Source organism: Sceloporus undulatus, chromosome 6 (assembly GCF_019175285.1).
Source record: "Sceloporus undulatus isolate JIND9_A2432 ecotype Alabama chromosome 6, SceUnd_v1.1, whole genome shotgun sequence".
Lineage (NCBI taxonomy): Eukaryota > Metazoa > Chordata > Lepidosauria > Squamata > Phrynosomatidae > Sceloporus > Sceloporus undulatus.
This window is the reverse complement of record NC_056527.1, coordinates 91,104,764-91,127,997: the sequence shown is the minus strand read 5'-3', so window position 1 is coordinate 91,127,997 and position 23,234 is coordinate 91,104,764. Positions and strand designations below refer to the sequence as shown.

Below are 23,234 nucleotides of genomic sequence, written 5' to 3'. Positions count from 1 at the left end.
TTTAGGCCACAGTAGCTTTCAGCTTGGCCTTGAGTTCCCTCAGTCTTAACACTCAGCTTTCACTACTTAATGCTTCAAATCCAAGAGACTGCCCATGGAAAAGTATTTGGCTTTGCCATTTATGTGAACAGGTTGGTGGAAGAGAAGAAGGATATATGTGGCTCATTAGACACTTTCTTCAGGGGCTCAGGAAAAACGTGGTGGTTGAATTGGTGACTGGATCCCTTCATTAAAAAAAAAAAAACCTGACCCACAGGCATATATGTGAGAAATCTTTAACACTGTGTTAAAATAGTCTGTGCTTTATTGTCTATTAGGTATAAAAATAGTGCTTGTAGGTTGCTATTCTTCCCAGTTGTCTAAGCCAAATGAGAGATCAGGGTTTGCAGAGAGAAGAGAAGAAAAACAGAAGTGGCAATTGTTCTTGAATTGTCTAGAACTCTCTCCTTAGGGCAACTCTTTCTTTTCTGAAACTACCAATAAAACTCTGGAACCTGCTTCCCACTCCCTATTTTAAGTGGGTGGGTGAGGCAGATACATAATTATTTCAGATTTTAGTTCTGCAATTCACAATTTGTTTAGAGAGAGTGAGAGAGAAAAGGGGAATATATTTTCCCCCTACACACACACAAAATCTTCTAAACACATGATACCAGGGTGCAAAACATCAAACATACTGAAAGCCAAGGGACATTAGATGGAGCAGCCAAGATGTAAAGCAACTATCTTTTGACAAGACAAAAGACTGGGATGAAACTAAGAGGAGAAGGGCACATAAAATGGCTCCAGGGGACTCTGCCAAGCCAAAGGGGACCTGGCAGGAGCAGACCTCAGTGTCTGGGTACAAACAGAAGCAGTGCTTCCACAGAGCGAATGCTTCTTACACAGAACATCACGCACATGCCTGCACAATGGAAACATAGGCCAAATGCAGACACACACACCATACTCGCAAACAAACACACACCGTTTTTCTGAGGCGCAGTAGAGAGAGAATAAAATGCATACACAGAAAGATTACAAAATATGATCCTTCAAATAAGGCCTACTCTCTTCCACAGCTCACTCCTCCCCACTTCCAGACACCCAAAAGGCTTCTAGGCAAAGAATGGCAGTGTGTTGCATTCTGGGAGGGTGGGAGGGAATGGTTTTCTGACACAAATCAAACAGTAGCTTGCAGAACGAGGCAGTGTGCTGAAGCAGAAGGCCTGAGGCAAGTCTCTCAGCAGAGCAGATGGGAAAACCAAGCGATAACACTCCACTGCCTTTTGTACGGGGCAAAGGAAGGGATGGCACCCATTGCCTCACAAGCATCTCCCTTCAGCTAGAGCATGGCAAACTTGCCCCACTAAGGGTGAGGAAGTGCATCCCCCACAGCAGCTGAATTCTTGCATGGCAATGGCCTCCCCACGCCCATGTTTCACAGTCTCTGCATGGTCTCTTCAGGGAAGGGGGCAAGGTCATGACTGTGCATGCGAGATCCACTGGCTGTCCATGGGGCGCCTCAGCAGTTCCTCCACATGTCGTGCCACATCCATCGAGTCATCCAAATCAAAGTCCCCTTCTGGGTCCAGTACAGAGTCAGGGCTGAGACAAAGAGAAAGGAGAATGATGGTCAGGTAGTTTGTAAGGGGAAACGTCCCCCCTCCCCACCCATCTCCTATGCATTTTTGGAAAGCCAGGAAGCTGTTTATGGGGAGGCTGTTACTCCCTAAGTCACTGAAAATTTGAGTCTGGGGTTGTTCAGATGAAGCCTTCATCACTGGGAGTGTGATGCAGTTGTCAGAAGTCTGGATTAGGACTAGGAGATCCACTTGTACCGCTTCACTAAGTCATACAACTCCCTGAGTGAACACTGGACCACCAAATGTCGCTCAGTTTGCTCCTCCTCACAGGTTTTTTTAAAATGAAGATTCAATAGGGAGGAGAGCTGTGTAAAACCCCTTTGAGCTCAGTGGAGAAAAAATGGTGTGTGTGTACGTACGTACATATGTACGTACGCACGCACACACACACACACGAAATAAATGCATAAAAAGTTAAATGGTTTGACAAAAGCATGACAATGCTTCTCCAGAATCCCTAGTATTTATATCTTTTTGAGAGGATTCCTTTCATAATATTTTACATTTGCTTTATAACGTGGTCTTCACCAGTTATCTCATCTCATAAAGCACTTATACTAGCTAGTCTTTTATTTTTTTAACTTTGTGTCTTCCTTTATTATTTAGGTAGAATTAACTTTAGGTAATTAAAAGAACTAAGTAGAAAGCTAAAGTTATGGAAACATGTAGGTAAGCATGTCCTGAAGAGCTAAAGGCCTGTACCACTTCAGTCTGCTGCTTGGCTGGAATAGAGGTGGGAAGAGGATGAAATGTTTAAAATGTTTATCTACTTTGAAATAACTCCCTGCAAAGCTATTTTAGTAGGGATCTGAGTGTGCTAGAAGCCTTTTCCTTCATTTGTTATTTATATGGGGAAATATGACAAAGCCCTACAATGATGCTGCTCAAGCATGCCCCTGTGGTATATTTGGAACCATATGGGCCAACAGACCAGATGTTTTCTTTTGTTCTATAATATGTATTCAAAATGTAATCTCTTTTGTACAAAGCTTCGACCAGCTAGAACTCACCAGAGCCTTTACAATACAAATGTAGGTGCAAAAATAGGGAGGGTTTGACCACTAAGTAGGTTTTTTTAAAATTGCTGGCTGGACCAATGGCAACAGAAAATAGAGAACATCACATGACCAGAGAAGACATAACTATTCTCTGCAAAGCGGCTACCTTTTCCTAAATTCAGGATTCAATAAAACAGAGCCTCTGCAGACCTCTGTGCTCAATGTGGAAAAGTCTCAGATGCCGCCAGTTGTATGATGTTTGAAGATGTGGAGCTTCTATGTGCGCCCATGTCTTCACCACCCATGTAGCACTCTAGAGTTAAGCTCTCCATGTGTTCAAGTGAACAACTGAACAAGGCATAAGAGTAATACTAATAATACTTAATCAGAGGCCAAGATGCTCTCTCTGAGACCATCCTTTCTGCAAGGAACTGAATATATACTCTGAAACATAGGACACTACTCACGGAAGCAACATGTAAATAAGTTAGATGGTTTCTCTTGATTTTATTTGGAATTCTTTGCATATGATTGTTAACATCCTTTGTTTTCTCTCTTTCTCCTAATTAAAAAAAATAGGAGATTTGGCTCTGTTATTTTAATAAGGGAATTTCTAGTTAACCCTTTCCCATGTGATGGATTGCCTGGCTGCAACATTACTATTTGTACTTTTAGGAGGCTCACAAGATTTCTGTTAGGCTTCTGGGTTTGGTAAAATTCAAGATGCCTTTTTTCAAATAGGTTCCTACAGATGAGCTGAAAGAGAGGATTTTTAGTAGTATGGCTTAGAACTCTGTAAGCAGTTTGATAGAATAGGGAAAGTCATGGGGTTCATCCTGATGGGGGTCAGCCTAACAGTAATTCTGGGGGAGAAGATGCATGCTTCATAAAGAGGAAAGTCAGAGTGGGGGAAAGAATCCCTTCTTGTAGACCCTTAATAGAGGAGCATTCAAAAACAGTACAAGCCATTTTGCCACTGCAGGACTGTACAATCTTATTGCTGCTTCATGTGCAGCAGCAACATATTAGCAGTTAGTTAGCAAGGAAACTGGGGTTTTGTTATGTTTTTTCTGTCTATTCCCAAGTAACTTAATCCAGTCTACACTGGATGGCAAGAAAGATTCAGGTTCTTGGTTCACATCCAAGGAGCCAAAGTTGAGAGCTGGAAGTTACATAATGTTCACATATGGGCAGCCTGCAGAGGTCTTCCATATTTTCTGTTATAGACACCCAGGTTCCCCAAATGCCACCCTCTCACTGCAAGCTTGCTTCTCAGCAGAAGGGAACAGGAACTGTGATGGATGGAGGCACATGAATATTACTCTTCCCACATACCATTGATCCATGCAAATTGTGCCTCTCTCTAGTCTAACAAACAGAAGATTGGCAGACTGCTGAGGAAATGCAACTGTGATGCTGAGGACAACATGGAATGGGGGGAGGGAGCATCCCTGTGCATTATTCTTCACCTACAATTGTACTTCCTGCTGATTACCAAACAACTGTTTGATGGATTAGGTAGAGCATAAGTTAATGGGAGTGTACATTTGTGAGTTATCCTTGCATATAATCCTCCCCATTACTTGCACCGTGACCCAACTGATGCAAGAAAAAAATGGGAAGTATGCACTGGAGACAAAGTGTTTGCCCTTTTCTGGCTTAAGAGCAGGTAAGCAGCAATCAATGGAATGATAATAATAATAATAATAATAATTTGTTTTATTTATATACCCACCGTATTCCAAAGATCATAGCGGTGAACAGCAAGTAAGCTAATTAGCAAGTAAGCTAATTTGCCCCCAACAGTCTGGGTACTCATTTTAGCGACCTCGGAAGGATGCAAGCCTGAGTCGAGCTTGGGCCCTTTTGCTGGTCTTGAACTCGCAACCTTGTGGTTTTGAGTGAATGGCTGCAGTACAGGCATTTAACCACTGCGCCATCCGGGCTCCAATAAAGTGAAAGACCATAAGACCCGCTTAATCTCCAAGTCTAGCCCACTGCAACAGCTTACTTACTTCTGTGGATACATGTTGTAGTGGGATTGAGGACAAACAGCTGGGGATGAAGCTTGTTCCATGTAGGTAGTCCCTCCACCTGCAGAGTCCCCAGATGTGGTGGCAAACCTGCAAAAGATGGGTTAGAAGTGAAATCAAGTACTCCCAGAGACTCCTTCTTTGTCTGCCACATCCCCCAAGATACATCACGGAGGCACTTGAGGGACGTAAAAGAGGACCACCTCTGTGTACCAGTTTCCATCACAGCAACATGGGATCCAGCATGTTTCAGCAGTAAGAGCAGCAATATTTGTCTTGAGTGGGCCTGTACAGACTGGCCTGAAAGGCCGACCTGGGGGCAAATTTGGGGCGGAGCGTCCACATGACACCTGCCCCAGCTCCACCCCCAGGGAGCCATGACGCCACACACTGCTTTACATGACGCACGGTGTCATGACGCTTCTCCGGCGCTGCGTCCATACAACACAGTGCCAAATAAGTGCCATACAGCCAAAGCAGCTATGGCATCCTTTCCAAAGCGTGAAAAGGAACAGCTTTTTGCGGCTCTTTTTCGTGCACTGGAAATGTCAGATCGAGGCTGCAGCATGAGGCTGCTGCAGCCCTGATCCGGCTGAAAAGGAGGTGGCCTGAAGAACCCTATCATTTTGTGGAAAGTCTGGATATATATTTAACAAGCAAACAAAATACATTTGTCCTAAGGAACTTCCTTCCTTCCCGCTACCTACTGTGGGAAAGCCTAACACTATTCATACCAGGTGGTCCACTGCAATCTGTATGGTCTCACTAATGGATCTATTCATGTTTAGGGAAATTATTTGATTCCTCCATTCCAGAACTGAGAAGATCCTCCATGGCTCTGCATGGAGCAAAGCAACCTAAATTCATTTCTCCCACAACAGGAAGTTGGTTTAGCATACAGCAGAGGTAGAGGAGGCAAAACAAGCCAAAGCACAGTTTGAAGAGACACCTGCTCCCCTCTATGTCAGAATAATAAAGTCCCTGCTTCATCAGTCTTATAAAAACCCAACAACCACCCTCCTCTTCTTCTTCCAAGACACTCACTCTGGCACAACTTGCTTGATCTGTGGCTTCACATATCCATCCACAGCCTTTGCTGCAAAACAAAGAGGGAGGAGAGATCATTGAATTATTGCATAAGGCATTGTGAGCTGTCTGCCCCACAATCTCTGCATTGGAGTACACACACAAACACTGTCCCTGTTGAGTCATAAATGGGGAAACCCTTTAGATCATGGAGGGGAACTGATTATACTTCACATTAACTTGCCATCCAACTAAGGATAGGTAAATCAGTCTAATTCTGGTTTGTTTTGCATCTCTTCATTCTTAAGTCTGTTCTGCACTACTTCCTCATTAATCTGCTATTTTAAAAAATTTGCATTAAAATTTGTATTTAAAGAGATGTTTTTTAAAAGCATTTTCTTAGAAATCAAACATTCCTGAATACAATGTAAAGTCAAAGGCTTTCATGGCTGGCATCCATAGGTTTTTTGGGCTATGTGCCCATGTTCTATAATATATTTAACATGTATTCAGGAATAAACCCTTCTAGAACATGGCCACATAGCCCGAAAAACCCACAAAAACTATTCCTGAATACATGTTATTGTAAGATGTATTTTCATATACATTTAAGTACCTTTTTCTGAGCTGAGGAATTTGTTCTCTGAACAAAATTCAGAGAAGTACAAAATTTACAGGATGATCATGTTTTACAGAGAGCCAGCATGACATAGTGATCTGCGTGTTGGATTAGGACTCTGGAGACCAGGGTTTGAATCCCATCTCGGCCATGGAAACTCACTGGGTGACCTTGGGCAAGTCACTCTCTCAGCCTCAGAGGAAATCAATGGCAAACTCCCTCTGCTGAAACTTGCCTAGAAAACCCCATGCCAGATTCACCAACTTAGGGTTGCCATAAGTTGGAAACTACTTGAAGGCACACAACAACAACTACAATAAGAAGTTTCAGGCCGTACTGGGTGGTTTTGGTCAACTGCAAACTGTAGGCCAACCAAAATCATAGATCTTTCCTCTGAGAACCAGTGTGATATAGTGCTTTGAGTGTTGGATTAAGAAACTGGGAGGCCAGGGTCTGGAATCCCTGCTTGGTCATGGAAATCCACTGGGTGACCTTTAGCAAGTCACAAACTCTCAGAAAATGCTACTTTCACTGAGATTTTCAAATCAAACAAAATTCTTTCTTTCCCATTCCAATTTCTGACCAGGTAATTAGAAACAACTTGTGCTTACCCACTGACCACCAAGAAAACTATTCATTTTCACCTCCAGTTTATTAGAATCTAAGCATTTCAAATCTAGCTGCTATAGCCACTTTGTTCTCCCTTGCCTTTGACATTTTCACATCTCTGTGGGGAGTAATTTTTTATCTACTTTAGGCATTTCCCCTTATGGCTTAATACTTATAATTCTGTCTAGCTTTAGTTTCAGAGTTTACCAACTGCTACTGATAATTATGTGGATTCTATCTAAGAATCTAAGAATCAGTCAGCTATCATAAAATAATGTGTCACATTCCAAGCACCGTTACTTTTTGTAATTGTTATATTGTGACCCTATCGATGGCAGTTTCATCCGGATGTTTTGTCTGTTGAACAAGAATTGCTGCCAGAGCTCCTATCACTCCTGAAACCACAGCTGTTTTCTTTTAATAACAAAATTTGCCTCTTGTCATTGTTACTACTTCAGTTTCACTGTCTACCAAGTGTTATTGGCTAGAATAGTTTTGGAGCACCCGTGATTCAGATTCTATCCAAGGATCTAGGTATCAGTGAGGTATTGTTAGACAATGTGCAATGTTCCAGCCTACTGGGATTCTGTCTATAGCAATTTCATTTAGATGTTCTGTCATTTCATTTATATGTTATGTCGTTGTTGCTGTTATTTCTACTACTACTATTATTAAACTTTATTTATATATCACACACATACCCAAGATGGGTATAGTGAAGACATACCAAAGATCACCCTTAAAAGGAATTAAACCAGCAATAACACAATTGCACATCCTGAATGAAAAATGTTACCATAACAACAACGCCACAAAGATTATGTGATTACCAGAGAATAGGAGTTGCTGTTGAATGTAACTACTGCTCAGATCACTGTACCAGGTCTACATGTGTCCATGTGCATTCAGCCGTGAAAATGGGAAATATTACTGTGATATTACTTGTTCTGGAATGCAATATGGAATGGAGTATGGCTGGACATATCAGTTTCCAGGTGATTCAAACTTACCAAGGACTGGCATGTAGTATTTGGAGAAGACCTCTTCTTTGGGCCTCTCAGGATACACAAAAAGGAGATAGGGGAGATCTCCAAGACGGTCTGCTAGGGACCGGATGGAGAAGTCACGGGTGGTGAAGGGCATCAGGTTCCAGAACATTCTGTCAGCTGTAAAATCCAATGGTACCATAATATAGCAGTGAGAAACAACAAACAGCTCTGCATGCAACTAGGAAAACAAATATACAATATGTTTACAACAGAAGTAATACTTGCAGGATCAAGGCCTAAACCCTCAGCAACAACTGAGTAAAAGATGTGTACTGCTTATGTTAAAACAACCCAATCACCCACTTGCCTTGCCTAGAAAGTTCAGATTTAACACTTTCAGAAATGTTAAGGACAGAATGCAACATCTCTTCTGCCAAATAAGGTACTCACTATTATCAAACTTCCAGGCAATTGTGATACCACCAATTTCAGAGTCACTGAACCTGAGGAGGAAAGTTCCATCTGGCTTGTTGATTAATAAATCATGAGCCTGCTGCTTGTTGACAAAACCTAGAATAGCCCTGAAGAGAGATGGAAAGAGAAGGACATCAGGCTGCAAAAATTTAAGGCAGGTAGCATAGCTAGGAAACCCAGCTAGTGCAACAATGGATACAAGAATATGCAGGGAATCTCACCCGTCATTCCAGTGAGGCTTCAAGTGCTTCTTTAGGACCTCCATCACTCCATCAAACCACTGCCAGAATGTGTAATTTCGCCCTGGAAGGTTCTCCTAGTTAAACAGAAAGCGAGCCCAACATTTCAGTCTATATCTCACTCTGCAGTCCATTGAAAGCAGCTGGTATATTTATATGTCCTCTGATGGGTTTACAAAAAGTACTTACTGACAAACTGGCAAAGTTCAGAGAAATATCAATTAATCAAACTCAACATGCAATCTGTAAGTCAACCTATCTCTGATTTCCAACTGGATGAAACCAATAGCAAGAACTATCTCTGTGGATTTGAACAAGATGTCATGGGAAATTTTCCAAGGAGCTGAATAATTTGTCTGTGGAGTTAAGGCAAATTTATATAGTTGTACCTTGCTATCTGCAAGGGATCCATTTCCGACCTCCACAGGAACAGCAAAAAACACAGGACCTTAAGCCCCATTCTTTTCAAAGAGCACACATGCACAACATTTCTGAATGAGCTGGGTCACATTTTCAAACTAGGTCTAAATCACTGTGTTGGAAAGGCTTTGCAAGTAGTGCTGGCAAAGCTCAAAATGCTGATATTGCAAACAACAATTCAATCTAATTCAATAAAAAATTTAATGGGCATGTCAAAGCATATTTGAAGAAAAACTTCACACAGCCAATTCCCTGCAAGCATACTTTAAGAGGCTGGCTTGAAAGCAAAGAGTATCAAAGCAACTGGAGTGTTGGAGTAGCATGATTAAGAGAATGAGTTCTGACCTTAGAAGCAAGACTTCAAATCTCAGTTTGACCAAGAAGCTTGTTGGAAGACATTAAGCAAGCAACTACTTCTAACTCAGCCTTTTTGTCTGTATTATTGGGGGTGGGTGAGTGTTAATACAATTTATCTTATTCATAACAATTGCTAAGATAATGCATGCAAAATTATTTGTTTCTATATTCAAAGCTGTTTTGCTAGAAGCTTTTGTCTTTTTTTAAATACAGCATGAGGACAATGACGATGATGATCTCTTACTGTAACACTTCATTGTCAAAATCTCAACTCCCTCCTTCCCACATTACCTCAAAAGGATCACTATTACCTAATCCCTTTACAGATTAGGAACTGAGAAGGTGAGACTTGGAAAAGGTTGCCATGGGAAACCAAGGCTTAGCAGAAATACAATCTAAAGTTTCTTAGATCCAGGGCCAGTGTAACATAGATAAAGAATAAGAGGCAAACTACAGTTGTGGAGATAGGAAAGCTTTACAGGCCAGGTTACTTTCTGGTCTCTTCACACTTCCCAACCTGGTGGTCTCCTGATGTTTTGAACCATAGTTCCATCAGCCTGAGCAACCATGAACAACAATCATGGAATCATGGAAACTGAAGGCTAAAACAGTCTGAAAGGGAGTTTTCTAGGTTAGAAAGGGCAACAGGTTGGGAAAAGGAATTCTAGTTGTTAGCCAATTGTCTACAGGCACATCATCTTAAAATGGCTCAGCGGTTAAGACGCTGACTGACAATTGCAAGATCGGCAGTTCAGCAGTTCGAGCTCAAGTGCCACATGATGCCAGGAGCTCCTATCACTAGTCCCAGCTTCTGCCAACCTAGCAGTTCAAAAGCATGTAAAAGTACAAGTAGATAAATAGATACCCCTTCAGTGGGAAGATATTGGTGTTCTGTGAAGTCATGCTGGTTATATGGTCACAGAGTTGTCTTTGACAATGGCTCTTTGGCTTAGTAATGGACAGGAGCACCACTTCTCAGCCCTAATAGTTGGACATGACTAGACAATCTTTACACCTTTTAGCTTTACAGCAACTTACCCTATTGAACTGAGCCCAGGAGACAGCCATGTTGTTGTAGTCTTCTAAGTGGTTGCTGTTGCTATTGAAGAGCTTCTGAGCCAGGAAGAGAAGGTTCTCCTTGGTGAGCCCTCGGCTGCTCTGGACTTCAGACTTGAACTTCATGTTCAGGGCCTCACAGAGTTGTGACCACATCACTTTGTCAGGCACAGCAAAGGGCACACGACCTGGCTCTGCAAAAGCATTGTCCCACAGCACTGTGGCAGTGGCATTGTTGTCCTGACTGCCATGCACAATCACCACTACAGGCAAAGACAATGTCTTCACCTGGAACACTAGCTCATTGCCACCAACACTGAACTGAGATTCGAAGAGGATGGTGAACTTCTCCTCAGTCACTGACTCAGCACCACGTCGATCTGAGCGCTTGATCCGCTTCAAGGACTAAAGAAGGGTGGGATGGGGGAGGCAGACAAAGGAAAAATAAAGACACACATGCTATCAAGAGCATAGAAACAATATAAATGGAGAAATGGAGGGAGAATTACAGACATAAGATATCCAGTGAGGCAGATTTGTAGAGGGGAATAAATTTAGCATAATTTGGTCTTTCCAAAGAGTTCTTCAGAACCCACATTTTGAGATTTTCATTACAGATTCTATTAGCAGAGAAATAAGGAAAGATACAAGCATTTTTCTCTGCAACCCTATAAGACATCAAAAACTCTATCCTACTATACTTTTAGGAAATGTTTCCTGGCCACCATATACGTCTATGCCTTCTCTGAAAACCAGTACAGGAGTATTACTAACATTTTTTTAAACATTAAACAATAGGGGGATATGGAATTGGAAAGATGGGTCAGGAGTTAGTGTAGGCATTTCTCTCACCATGTTGCGAAAATGAGCACTCAGTGTTCCAGTCGCCTGGTGATATTCCATCACACAGCAGTTGTTCAAAATATCACCACTGCTCTCACTGTCAAAAGAAAACAATTGTGGTTTGGCGAATACAAGCACTGCATCATGGACAACTTACTATGTTCCCATGGACACAGTTTAGTTGTTCACTATGGGATACTAGTGATGTGACTTGAACTAGTAGAGAATGCAAATTTTTGCAACAGTAATAGTTAATGTAATTCTAGTTTTAAAAAATAACAAGCTTTTGTTTAAACTAGAATTGAATTAACTATTATAATGAAACGAATAAACACAATACATACATAAACACACATATTAAAAAGGCCACAACTGGGTGATCACTTTTTCCCTTGTGGTCTTTTTGCCAGCCTTGGAGTTAGGTGCTGTCATGTCATGAAACGTCCACCAACATTCCATCTTCTCTGGAGAAAGCTGTTAGTACACAGTGTACTACTGTACAGGGCATGAAGGGTCTACTTGGCATGAAAACTAGGGAGCATGTGGCAAGGGAGCAGTTATGTAAGGAAGCTTTAAAAGTTCTGAGGACTGAAGACTAGGGTGAAATTCATGCCTTCCTGCATCTTAGCTACTTTACCTCTTGCAAAAAACAGGGGAAAAAAAATCCATTCTTATATCATTCCTGTACATTGTTTTCCAATGTGATTACTAGCTTCTCTGATTACTTATTTAACAGAATTCAAGTGCATGTTTCTGTGTGCAGTTCCACCCCTTTTCTCTTCATGGTTAGGGAATGGTGAATCCCTCCCCTTGCTTCTTTGCCATATCCCTTTGTTTCTTTGACATATGTGGCATGTAAGATCATACATACTTGCGGGTGCTCTCATTCTTCAGGAGGGCTTTGGCCTGCTGCTCGCTGATGATGGTGGCCTTCACCTGAGGGGGATTCATGTGAACATTCAACTTTCCACCAACTAACAGCCGTACTGTGGCTGCAAACTTTGTCTGGGTTTTCAGCACTTGAGGAGGCTGCTTTTCAATTATGAAAGTGCTGTAAGAAGAGGGCAGTAAACAAAAGGAGTTATTGCTTATACACAAAGGCAAGATATTCATGGGCAATCCTTGACATGACTAGTTTTACTAATTAGTATGTACAAAGTCTCCATTGTACTTTTGAAAAGAGTTGAGATTCATTGCGGGGAAAACAAAAATCATCCCTTGGCATAATGCAAGGAAAGAAATTTGCCATTCACCCAATATAGAATAGAAAGTTACTTTTTTGGACTACATCTTCCAGACTCCCCCAGCCTGCATGACCAGTCAAAATTCTTTGAGATGCATTAAAAAATTCTTTTCCAAGAGTTGGACTTTGAACCTCCAGCTGCTATTTCTGACATATTTTTATTTGATATATATTAGTTGGCCATGACGCTAGGGTGGTGGATCAGGGAAATATAGTCTGAAATGTAACTGGCTTCAAGCTCTGGCCCAAAGTCAATATCATAAGGACTCTTAATTTATGCGCCTTCATGTTGCCTGTTGCCCTGGTATTCCTTGGCAGTGTCTCTTAAGGCCTTAGTTTGCTTAGCTTCCGCGAATAAATTGCATCTAGTGCCTTTTGAGTATTTAGGCACGGCTGCTGGAATGGTCTGTTATGGTGTATAACTTTATACGTATACTTAGCCACATAACAGAGCCGCTAGGAAGCCTTGTTAGTGAACTGAGAAGATGTGTAATGGGAATCTGCAAAAGTGTTGTGTTGCACACCAGCACTCCCTAGTCTATGTCCCAAAGCACAACTGATGCACATCAGCTATTCTGCATATTAAAATAGCTCCCCTACATAGCAACATAACAGCAGCCCTTTACTGGATATGGACAATATGGAATTTCCCAATTCTAATTTTTTCAGATGTAAATTCTCAACAGGGTTCTGGCCAACATTTTTGCAAATTAATGAGAAGTTCATAGTAAAAGAGGCAAATCCCAAAATTTGAGACTGTATCTTTCTTGTTCTATAATAGATACATGGGCTGCAATAGAATCAAACAAATCATTAATGTGATGCTAAAAAAAACCCTGCCCTTCTTTCTGAAAATATGTCTCTTCCCAACACAACAATCTAATTACCTTGTGACCAGGGCAGAAATGACGTCTGTAACGGTGGCATTGAGGTCTGCCAGCATTTCCTCAATGGGCCCAGGGATAGGGAGCTGCTGACAGAGGTGTTCAGCACGTCGCACTTGCTGACGATTCTGGCAGATGATCTCAGCCAGCTTCTCACACCTTGAGAAAGAAGAAGCAGTTTAGGGAGGAAGAAGTAAGGCAAGAAGCCATAGATGAGATGAATCCAATCCAGAAATCACTTCCCAGTGATCTCCAGGTAGCTGCCAAATTATTCCAGTTATATCCTTGCTTTGGACACTTGGGTATATACTGTAGATCCACCACCACCACTATCAAAGCAGGAACTGAGAAGAGTGACTCCAACCAATTGCTACTGAAACCTAGACAGCCAAGCATTGTGCCAGAGTTTCCCAAAATTGTGAACCCCCCTGGGTCCACGAACCCAAAAAGTAAAAAGGTGTTCCCTTCCACTCCATAGTTCAGTCTCATCTGTATGCATTTATTTATTTAAAAAACATGTATATCTTTCCATATAGCATGGGATCTCAGAGTAGTGTACAAGTACAATCAATTTGCACAGTTTAAATCAATTTAAAATGTAAATATACAAAAAGCATATTAACCAAATTTAACAAGTTTTAAAAAGATTGGAAAAGTTAAAAAAATTAAAAAGCATGCACACGAACATTTTGGAAGACATTAATTTGGTTCCAAAGGTTTTAATATAAAGCCATGTTTTAACTTGGGTGGCAGAATGAAGCGAGTGTGGATCCCACTGATTGGAAACAAAGGGATCCCCCTGTAGCAGACTTCAGTCCTGAGGCAGGCTCATATGATTTAAGCCACAATCTGACAGTTCTAAATTACTGTATGTGCCACAAAGGGTGGAAATTCATACTGCACATCCATCTCATGCCTAGCATGGTGAGAAATGAAGAAATAGGTGGTTAGGGACATTAGCTGGGAGGCAAGGTGTTCAATTCCAGACCAGTATTTGTAATAAATGTTTCTGTCCTTACACTTCAGTCCACCCTTCTCCAACTGTTTTGGATGTCGCTCCCAGCATCCCCGATTACTGGCCATGCTAGCTGGGCCTGATGGGTTATGGAGTCTCAAACATTTGTAGGGCACTAGGGTCCAAAACACACAGGAGAAATAATCCAGTTTGAGACCACTTTAACTACCTTGATTCAGTCTCAAACTGGATTATTTCTACACTGTGTTTTAGACCATTGTTGGCAAAGGCTGCCTTACTTACTTTGCTTGCTACTGTATGCTCTTCAGGAGCCATGTATACAAGGTATACCTGCATTGATGAAGACATGGGAAAAGATTGCCTGGGAATAACCATATGCATGACCTCGGATCAAATGTCAACAAGGCTATTGACACAGAATTCATCAAGGTCAACCAGTTAAATGCCCCTGAAAAGTTCTGGAATATAATTAATCCAAGAAATACATCAGCCACATGTGAAAACATAGATATTATTTTCATGAGATTCATAAAATATCATGGAAACTAAGCTGTCCTGAGATTAGTTTTGAAGGGACAGTTTTAGCATGAATTTAGGAAATCACCTATGAAAAAGACAAAACAAAACCTCCAGACTGAGCTCAACTATAAAGTGTGTTGTGAAGCAGACTGGTGGTTGGCACACCAGTGGAATTTTTAGTCTGCCCCAGACTCCAATATAGAGATGTATTTTGTCTTGGATGAATCAAGCTCTAAAGAACTTCAGATAGCTCAGGGTGTCTTTACAGATTACTGCTACTGGTGGTGAACTCATGCCATTCCCAGGCTGTGAAATGTTTTTAAAATTGACATGATATAAGGAACTTGGCACATTTCCAAATGCTCAGGTCTACAAAAACTTTAAAGTAGAGAGTAAGTAAGAGTAGGGTTTTAGGATGAAAATACCCTGCAGGCCTCAAATCAAGCTGACATTTTAAAAAACATTGGAGGGTTTCAAGGGGCTTCAAAAACGGGGGCCCAGGGTTACATGAGGTCCATGGGCTGCATGTCCATCTCTGCTTTAATGTGGCCTGCATCTGAGCTGGGATCAGTACTGTGTATATCCTGCAAAAGTATAAACTGTTACAAATTACTAGGCATCTCAGTTTCCCTTCCTTTATAAAATATGTTTTTCATTCATTATGGCTTCAATAATGTTTTGAAATGATCTGATGAATCAGACGGCTGGATAAATGACAGCTCCACTGGACTGAGATTTAGCCCTTTATGTAGCCATTGCCTGGCTTCCATATTTCATCTTTTCTTGTTAAAAAAATCTGGATTTTTTTCAGATTGAATTTTGATTCAGTTTTGGCAAGGAGTCCACACAGCACAGTATAGTGTTACTCAATGGAAAGGCACTCCTCACATGCCCAAGAGAACTATGTTCTTGATTCTTACTATCTATTTCCAAGATGAATGCCTTCATTCACCATCATTTACTAAATGAATAGGACTGGCAGAATGAGACCTCCTCCTCCATTTCCACTTTCATTTCCTCCCTCTTTCCCACTATAATTTACCAGGTTTGCAGGCCATCCAAAGGCCCTTCAGGAGGTCCACCATTTCCTGCCAGCTGTTGCCTCCTTTTCCACTGGATAAGTTCATCATCCAGGATGATTGTCTGCTGCTTGCGAAGTAGGGCCAATGTTTGTTGGTGCTTTTCTGCCAACTCCTAAGGGGGAGAAGGAAGAAGATGAAGAAATGTGCATATGATCAGGAGCACAGTGTTGGGGCAGAAGGAATAAATGAAGGAAGGAAGAAGGGTTGATTGGTTGGCTGGGACTATAGTGTATAACTTGGATGTCTGTACTCACCACACGATACTGCTGCAACGTCTGTGCCTCCCGGTGCAGCCAAGCTTCCAAAGATGCCTTCTTCTGCTGCAAAGTAGGCTCACGAGTCATCCGCTCCTGGGGGTTTAGCTGGGCAAGCTGAGTAAGTTGGGCTGGGAGAGGGAAGAAGAAAGTGTTACCTTCCTGGGTCACCTTCATAATCCATGACAAGTACTTCATAAACCATGACAGAAAGGGAGACATCACATCCAGTCTTCTCAGCTGCTAATCAATGTTGCTGAAAAATCATCTTAGGAACACAGGAGGTGATACCCTCTTAAATCATTTAACTAAGAATGGTTCACTCTACAATGACTAGCAAGGTCTCTCCATCATTTCAGACAGACATTTTTCCAAGCCCTGTCTGGAAATGCCATGCTCAGCTTTTACCAATGAGCCCTACCTTGGCTTAGCCAAAGTCAGTGTCCAACCTGGGGGAACAACACACTACTCCTGCTCCTCTCTACACATGTACCTTGTAGACGAAGGCTCTCTTGGTACTGGATGATGAAGTATTCCTGTGTCTGTTGAAGCTTCTTCAGCTGGTTCTCAGTGTCTTGGGTGACCAAACGAAGCTCCTCGAAGGTCTGATTGATCTGTAGATGCTTCTGAGACAGGGCATCAGCAAGACTGCTAGCTGGGGAGGGGCTCTGCACATGTGGCAGCAGGGAAAGAAAAATAATTGGAGGTCACTGCTGTGAGGCTTTTGTCCCTTTATCCCATTATTTTTCCACCAGGTGTGAGGTTCTGCCTAAACCTCCACTGCCACCAAATGTGAGGACTACCACAAATCTCACTGCAGTCACAAAGAATGAAGGCTTTCCCTTGTCTCCAGCTCTGCCACTTGTTAAGAACCTCTCCTTCTGCTGTGGCCACCAACTGTAGGGACTTCCTAGCTGCCTTCACATTACCTGGGTGAACTATTAGGCAACGTATATCCTCACTGAACACTACCCCTCCATATCTACTGCTGTCGCCACAGACGCTGTGTCTAACTCCAAGTGTTATCATATATAGTATTCCTGGAGGAAACAATGCTTTAATAACAGAACACAACAAAGCAACATATCATTATCTCTTCTATTTTAATGTTGTTTCTACTTCATTTTCTGTTGCATTCATTGGCTCCTGGTCCCTATATACAGTCGCCCCTCCAAGTCCACAGACTTGAGATCCGTGGACTTGAAAATCCGCAGAGGGGTGATCATCATTAACATCAATGAGGTGTGTGTCCATGGCACGCCCCCTGCATGCACACACCCCATTCAAGCCTATGGGGCTTGAATATGCATGAGTTTTGGAATTCGCAGGGGGGGGGGGAGTCTGGAACGGATCCCCACGGGTTCCAACGGCCAACTGTACATCTCTCTCTTTTTCACCCTCTATCAGTTACGTATATCATTTAATATCAATATATCTGTATTATTCTATTTATTTACCCATTTATCTCTCTCTATATATGCTTTCCTTCTTTTCTTGTCCTTAATATAAGTGTGTCAGTTATACATGTACATACAGTGGTACCTCGGGATACGAAATACCCAGGTTACGAAATTTCCGGGATACGAAAAAATCCCATAGGAAATAATTGTTCCGGGTTACGAATGTTCTTTCGGGTTACGAAAAATTTTTTGGTGCTTTTCGGCGCTCTTTCACACGAAATCGCGGCTTTTCCCCATTAGCGCCTATGGGTTTTCGGCTTACAAAGGTTTTTTGGGTTACGAAAGCGGCCGCGGAACGAATTAATTTCGTAACCCGAGGCACCACTGTATATTTAATATACAGTATTAAAAACATCACATATTGTCTCTTTCACTTCTCTCCTAGCTTTCTCAGACATTTAAACATCACTTATTAATTCCTACACCTAACTGACTCTCTCAAACCTAATGCTCACTCATTCACTCCACACCACAACTCTCTAAGCAATTATATCTACTGTCATTCACCAAATGTCATTCACCAGCCTTATTCAAATTCCCCCAAGACATTCCACCACTCACTTTCAACATTTCATTCTCTCAACCCCTTCTGCCAGCTGCTTACCTTATTACCATAACACTGAATACTTATAACAACATTTTTCATAAAAGGTTCATGACATTACAACTGCCAAAACCACAGACACTATATATTCTATTTAATTTTTAATTTATTTAATTTCTATGCCGCCTTTAAGCAATTATCCTTGCCACACCCACACGAATCTATAAGGAGGACTAAATTTTTACTCACATCTGTGGCTTCTCGCACCAGACGCTGCTCATGATAGAGGATGTGCCGAATGCAACGTACCAACTCCAGAGGGCAGTGTTCATATGTGTTCTATTGGGAAAAAGAAGAAGCACCCTGAGTTTTCAGGGTAGAAAGAAGCAACAAGTGGTCCCCACAGCCCATTCAGTTATTAGGAATCCTGAATCCAACATCTCTCAATTGTTTTTCAAACTTCTATATTCCCAGAAACTGGAACCCACCTGCAGCTGGGTGGCATAATGACCCAGTTTGATCTTCAGAAGAAAGCCGTCCTCACCCACTTGGTGGTCTGCCTTCTTCTGCAGTTCCTGGATGAGTCCTTCCAGCAGCTGTGTGGCTTTGGCACCCTCCTGAGGATTGTCCAGGTCAATGGAGTCCCTATCGGATTAGATACAGATCAGAACTACATGCATGAGTTTCACAGGGCAACCAACCCTTGCTTCTGCCCATGAACCCTATCCCAAAAGTTGGAGGCAGCAAATCTTGCCACTTCTAAAAGAATCAGAAACTATCCAGTAACATAAAACAAATCCATGTACACTATGTTACACCACTCCATAGTTTCTTACAAACGCTAACTTGAATTGAGAATTCAAAAATTTAGAATTCCTGCATAAGCAGGAATTGAAATCATATACATTCACTCATTTCCCACCCAGTTCAATGTGCATGAAGATTTAACACTAAGAAAGCACAAATATTTTTTTTTCTCAGTACCCTTCCACTTTTTCAGTATGAGAGACGTGCATATAAACAAATACTTGTTTAGTTATCTTTTGCCCATCCTTGCATAGTTCACTGAGTGGTTTGCTTTTTAAAAAACAACAACAACTTTTCTTAAAGTTTCATCTTTTTTTAAAACATATTTGGTTTCAAATGAGGTTCACAAATGGTTTTAAAATGTTCATTCTTGGAGAGAAAAGAGTATGAAAATAAATGTCAAGTGCATTTTAGGATAGTCCTACTATTCAAATAATACTTTGTCTTTTCACAATCTGAGTGGATGAAAAAATCAAATTTGGGTAACAGGCAGTGACTTCATTCACATCAAACAGTAAGTCATGATTGCTGGGAAATTCTAACTTGTTGTGAATGAACTGCTTGTTAGTGTACAAAACTGCGTGTTTGGTCCTTTTGTCAGAAAGGTGGCTAGAACTTGAAATGGTTTGCACTGCATACCATCTGAGCAAAGGACCTTGACTTGTTGCTCTCAATTAAGACAATATTTGTAATCTGAGGAAATATTCTGGCTTGTTTCAGAACAACAAATCAGGATTGTGCAAGAGGCAAAACATTTATGCTTTGTTTATCCACTCATACTTCTGGAAGGAGATAAGCAGGAGCAGGTGGTCTTATTGTTACTCATAGAAAGGCAGGACTCAGCAGCAATTCTTGTCTGCTGTTGTGAATACAGCAAGTGGGAAACCAGTCATTTAACTTGAAGGCTAGCTGGAAGAAGACACAGATAGCCGAGAAAATGAATTAAAGGACCCTTCCATAAGGCCTTACAAAGCTAAAAATATCTAGAATGGGAGACTGTGTCAGGAATGTTCTGAAAGAACTGTCCAACAACTGCACACTGGTTAAAGTGTGCATCTACTGTCTCCAGCAATCTCAAGATAGGATAGCTGGAAGATCCAGAAGAGAGACATGTGACTAATATAAGAATGAGCAACCAGTTAAAAATCTGGCTTGAGTTAGCAACACCTGGGAAGCACACAAAGCAGGCAATTATCTTGCTTGGAAAACCAAGACAGCTTGCCAGTCGTGGGGAATGTAGATCAGTGTGCATATTAACTTAAGCTACATAATTCTGACCTGGAAAGAAATTATGTTTTTCCCCTCCAAAAACTGTTCACAGTATGGGCCCTCCAATCCTGGCATTAATTTAAACATAGAAAGTAAGAAGCCTTTAATCCATTGACCCCCATTGCAAGGTGTATTTGTCTGTGGAGGTTGTACCTGTAATTTGCTTTGTCAAAAAGATCATCCTCATTTCAACAAAACAACACAAAATGCAAGTGGAAGGAACCCAAACTGGACTGCAGGAGAGGAAGCCAAGGGTTAAAATGTCATTACCCCACATTAAGGTTCCAATCCAGAGAGGAGATACCACAGATATGTCTATGGGAGGGGGCTGCACACAAAATCTAATAAGATAACGTGTGATTTAGTCCCACAATGATGTAAAACAAAGGATTTGCTTCAGTCATAAAGGAACTGTAATGCACCCCCACTCCTCGTTTCTCTGCAGACTGAAAATAGTCCTGAACAGTCAGGCCTCATGTTGACCTACCATGGCTGGCTCTCAATCCACTGTGAGAGGTAATGGCGGACCTCAATTGGAAAGTGCTGGCCATATAAGGCTTGCATCTGCCTCAAGGCATCCCCTTGCAGCTGTTGGGCTTGGATCCACACTGCCATAGTTCAGTACCTGCTGAAAAAAAGGCCCATTAAAAGGAAGAAACATCGTGCAAATGGCTTCTAGATTGGGTTAGGCAAAGTGCAACCCACAAATTACATGGGCCCTAGGGTGATTTTTATGCTCCTAAATGCCATTTTATGGGCATAGGGGTCACATCTGCCATGTTTTGGGGACCTCTTGGATCATTTTAAGACTAGGAGAGGCCATTAAAAAAGAACAAGGAGGAAACAAAAAGTGACTTCCAGTCAATTTCTGTTTTTTTTTAAACAGTTCTCTCATGAGCCTAGAATGGCTTTGGGGGGGGTGTCTTAAAAGCTCTCTAGAGAGAGTTTGGGAACACACACACACACACACACACACACACACGGGAGGAGAGGTGCAGCCCTCCAAAGTTTCCTGAGGAGTCAATATGGCCCCCTAGTTTCCCACAGTTGCCTAAACTTGTTTTAGATTTATACACTTTCACCCTATGCTGTCTTGGACTCACCTCAGCCTCCAAAGGCTAGGAAGTTTGTTTTCTATTGTAGAATTTGTTTGATATGTTTTGCAAAAATTTCTATCAAGGAGAGCAGTCAGACAAACTGGAACATGCACTGCAAGAATTATGTGTCTTTCTCAGTTTTTAATTAAAAGGAAGCAACATACACATACTCAACAGTAATCTCATTCTACAAGTCTTTATCTGGTCTCTTGCCCACTGAACATACAAAGCTGAAGGGCTAGTGAAGGCATCTTTAACCTAGAGGATAAAGGCTAAGTTATTTAGAGCTCTTTTAGTTTAGGAGGGAAAAAAGAACTAAAGATCAAAATATATTTTGCATTGGAACAGTCTCCTGATGGGACCATGTGTGAGCCTGACTACATGGAGGGGACTATATGATTTACTTTATGGGTGAAAAGCTACTGATAAGACAGAGACGCCAGTACCCTCAGTTGCTTAGTATACAGCAGATGGAAGGCATGCTATTTAGACAGGAAACAAGGCATACAAAGGAACAGGGAAAACACACCCAAAGCTTGCAGCAACTTCCCCAAACAAATTTAAACCACCAATCTTGCAACTAAAATTTGCAAATATTAGCCTATATATCACAAAATCAATTGCAAATCTGTTAGTGTGTTTATTCATTCTGCAAAAGCAGCAAAGTAGTGGCATCTGTAAAACAACAAACTATATTACTAAAGGTCAAAGAAGAAAGTGCAAAGGCAAGCCCACTGCTAACCATAAAGAAAACAAAAATAATAACCATGAAGGATTTACATAAATTCAACCTAGATAACAAAGAAATCAAAATAGTTAAAGATTTCCCATACCTTGGATCAAACATTGATCAAAAAGAACAGAGACTAGTCAAGAAATCAGAACATTAGGAATGAAAGCTATAAAAGAATTAGACAAGATCCTAAAATGTAAAGATATACAACTAAATACTAAAGTTAGAATTGTCCAAGCCATTGTATTCCCCATTATCATGTACAGATGTGAGAGCTGAGCAGTGAACAAAGTGGATAGGAAAAAAATCAACTAATTTGAGATGGTGCTGGAGAAGAGTGCTGAGGATATCATGGATGGCCAAAAGACAAACAAATGGATTCTAGAATGGATCAAGCCTGAACTCTCCCTGGATGCCAACATGACTAAATTGAGGCTGCCATATTCCAAGTTATGAGAAGGCACAATGAGTTAGAAAAAAACAATAATGGTGGGAAAGGTAGGAACAGAAGAAATCCGCACGCCAGATGGCTAGACAGAATCAGGAATGCAAGTGGTCTGAACCTGCAGGATATGAGCAGAGAGGTTGAAAATAGAGGTCATGGAGATGTCTCATTCACAGGGTCTGCATGAGCTGAAGTCCACTAGAAGGCAGCTAACAACAACAGAAAGCTTTAATGGAACGCCTCCACCTGATGCATGGAATGCTGATTTAAGGGTTATTCAGACAGTGAAAATAATCCAGGATGAATCTGAGCTGAATCTTTGTTGTTCACATGCATCCCGAATGCACCTGATTCAGTTTTTGTTTGTTTGTTTGTTTTGGGGGAGGAGCTGCCAAAAAAACCTCATGTAACCTGGGATAATCAATACTAGCTTTTTTCCTCCCTGACGTTTTAAAAAAGATTTGCATTGTTAGCAGTGTGAATAACCGATGAGAATAGACTCAGGATTAAACTCTGCATGCCTTGAAGGCATTTTGAAAACATTTGCATTGTCGACTCCATTTTTATTTGAGTGTGGTATGTGTGAGCAAACGAATTCAGAGATGCAGTTCCATACTGAGAACAAAAAAACTG

At 41.4% G+C, this 23,234-nt stretch overlaps 1 protein-coding gene across 4 annotated transcripts in view; it reads right to left on the bottom strand.

Annotated features, from left to right (window-relative positions):
• Nucleotides 1-286: 286 nt before the first annotated feature.
• Nucleotides 287-23,234, bottom strand: part of LOC121933099 (signal transducer and activator of transcription 5B) — an 81,649-nt gene continuing 58,701 nt past the window's right edge. For 2 of the 4 annotated variants that reach the window (XM_042472375.1, XM_042472377.1), the window contains 16 exons: nucleotides 20,814-20,954; nucleotides 18,739-18,895; nucleotides 18,500-18,589; nucleotides 16,740-16,914; nucleotides 16,247-16,377; nucleotides 15,953-16,104; nucleotides 13,419-13,574; nucleotides 12,160-12,339; nucleotides 11,298-11,385; nucleotides 10,428-10,850; nucleotides 8,595-8,689; nucleotides 8,350-8,480; nucleotides 7,921-8,076; nucleotides 5,701-5,752; nucleotides 4,639-4,746; nucleotides 287-1,587 (listed from right to left, as the gene is read on the bottom strand). In XM_042472375.1, the coding sequence (XP_042328309.1) occupies nucleotides 1,461-1,587; nucleotides 4,639-4,746; nucleotides 5,701-5,752; nucleotides 7,921-8,076; nucleotides 8,350-8,480; nucleotides 8,595-8,689; nucleotides 10,428-10,850; nucleotides 11,298-11,385; nucleotides 12,160-12,339; nucleotides 13,419-13,574; nucleotides 15,953-16,104; nucleotides 16,247-16,377; nucleotides 16,740-16,914; nucleotides 18,500-18,589; nucleotides 18,739-18,895; nucleotides 20,814-20,941 (2,349 nt within the window). In that variant the 5' untranslated portion in view covers nucleotides 20,942-20,954 and the 3' untranslated portion in view covers nucleotides 287-1,460. The remainder of the gene's footprint in view (nucleotides 1,588-4,638; nucleotides 4,747-5,700; nucleotides 5,753-7,920; nucleotides 8,077-8,349; nucleotides 8,481-8,594; nucleotides 8,690-10,427; nucleotides 10,851-11,297; nucleotides 11,386-12,159; nucleotides 12,340-13,418; nucleotides 13,575-15,952; nucleotides 16,105-16,246; nucleotides 16,378-16,739; nucleotides 16,915-18,499; nucleotides 18,590-18,738; nucleotides 18,896-20,813; nucleotides 20,955-23,234) is intronic. The other 2 variants (XM_042472374.1, XM_042472376.1) reach the window with 1 other exon arrangement.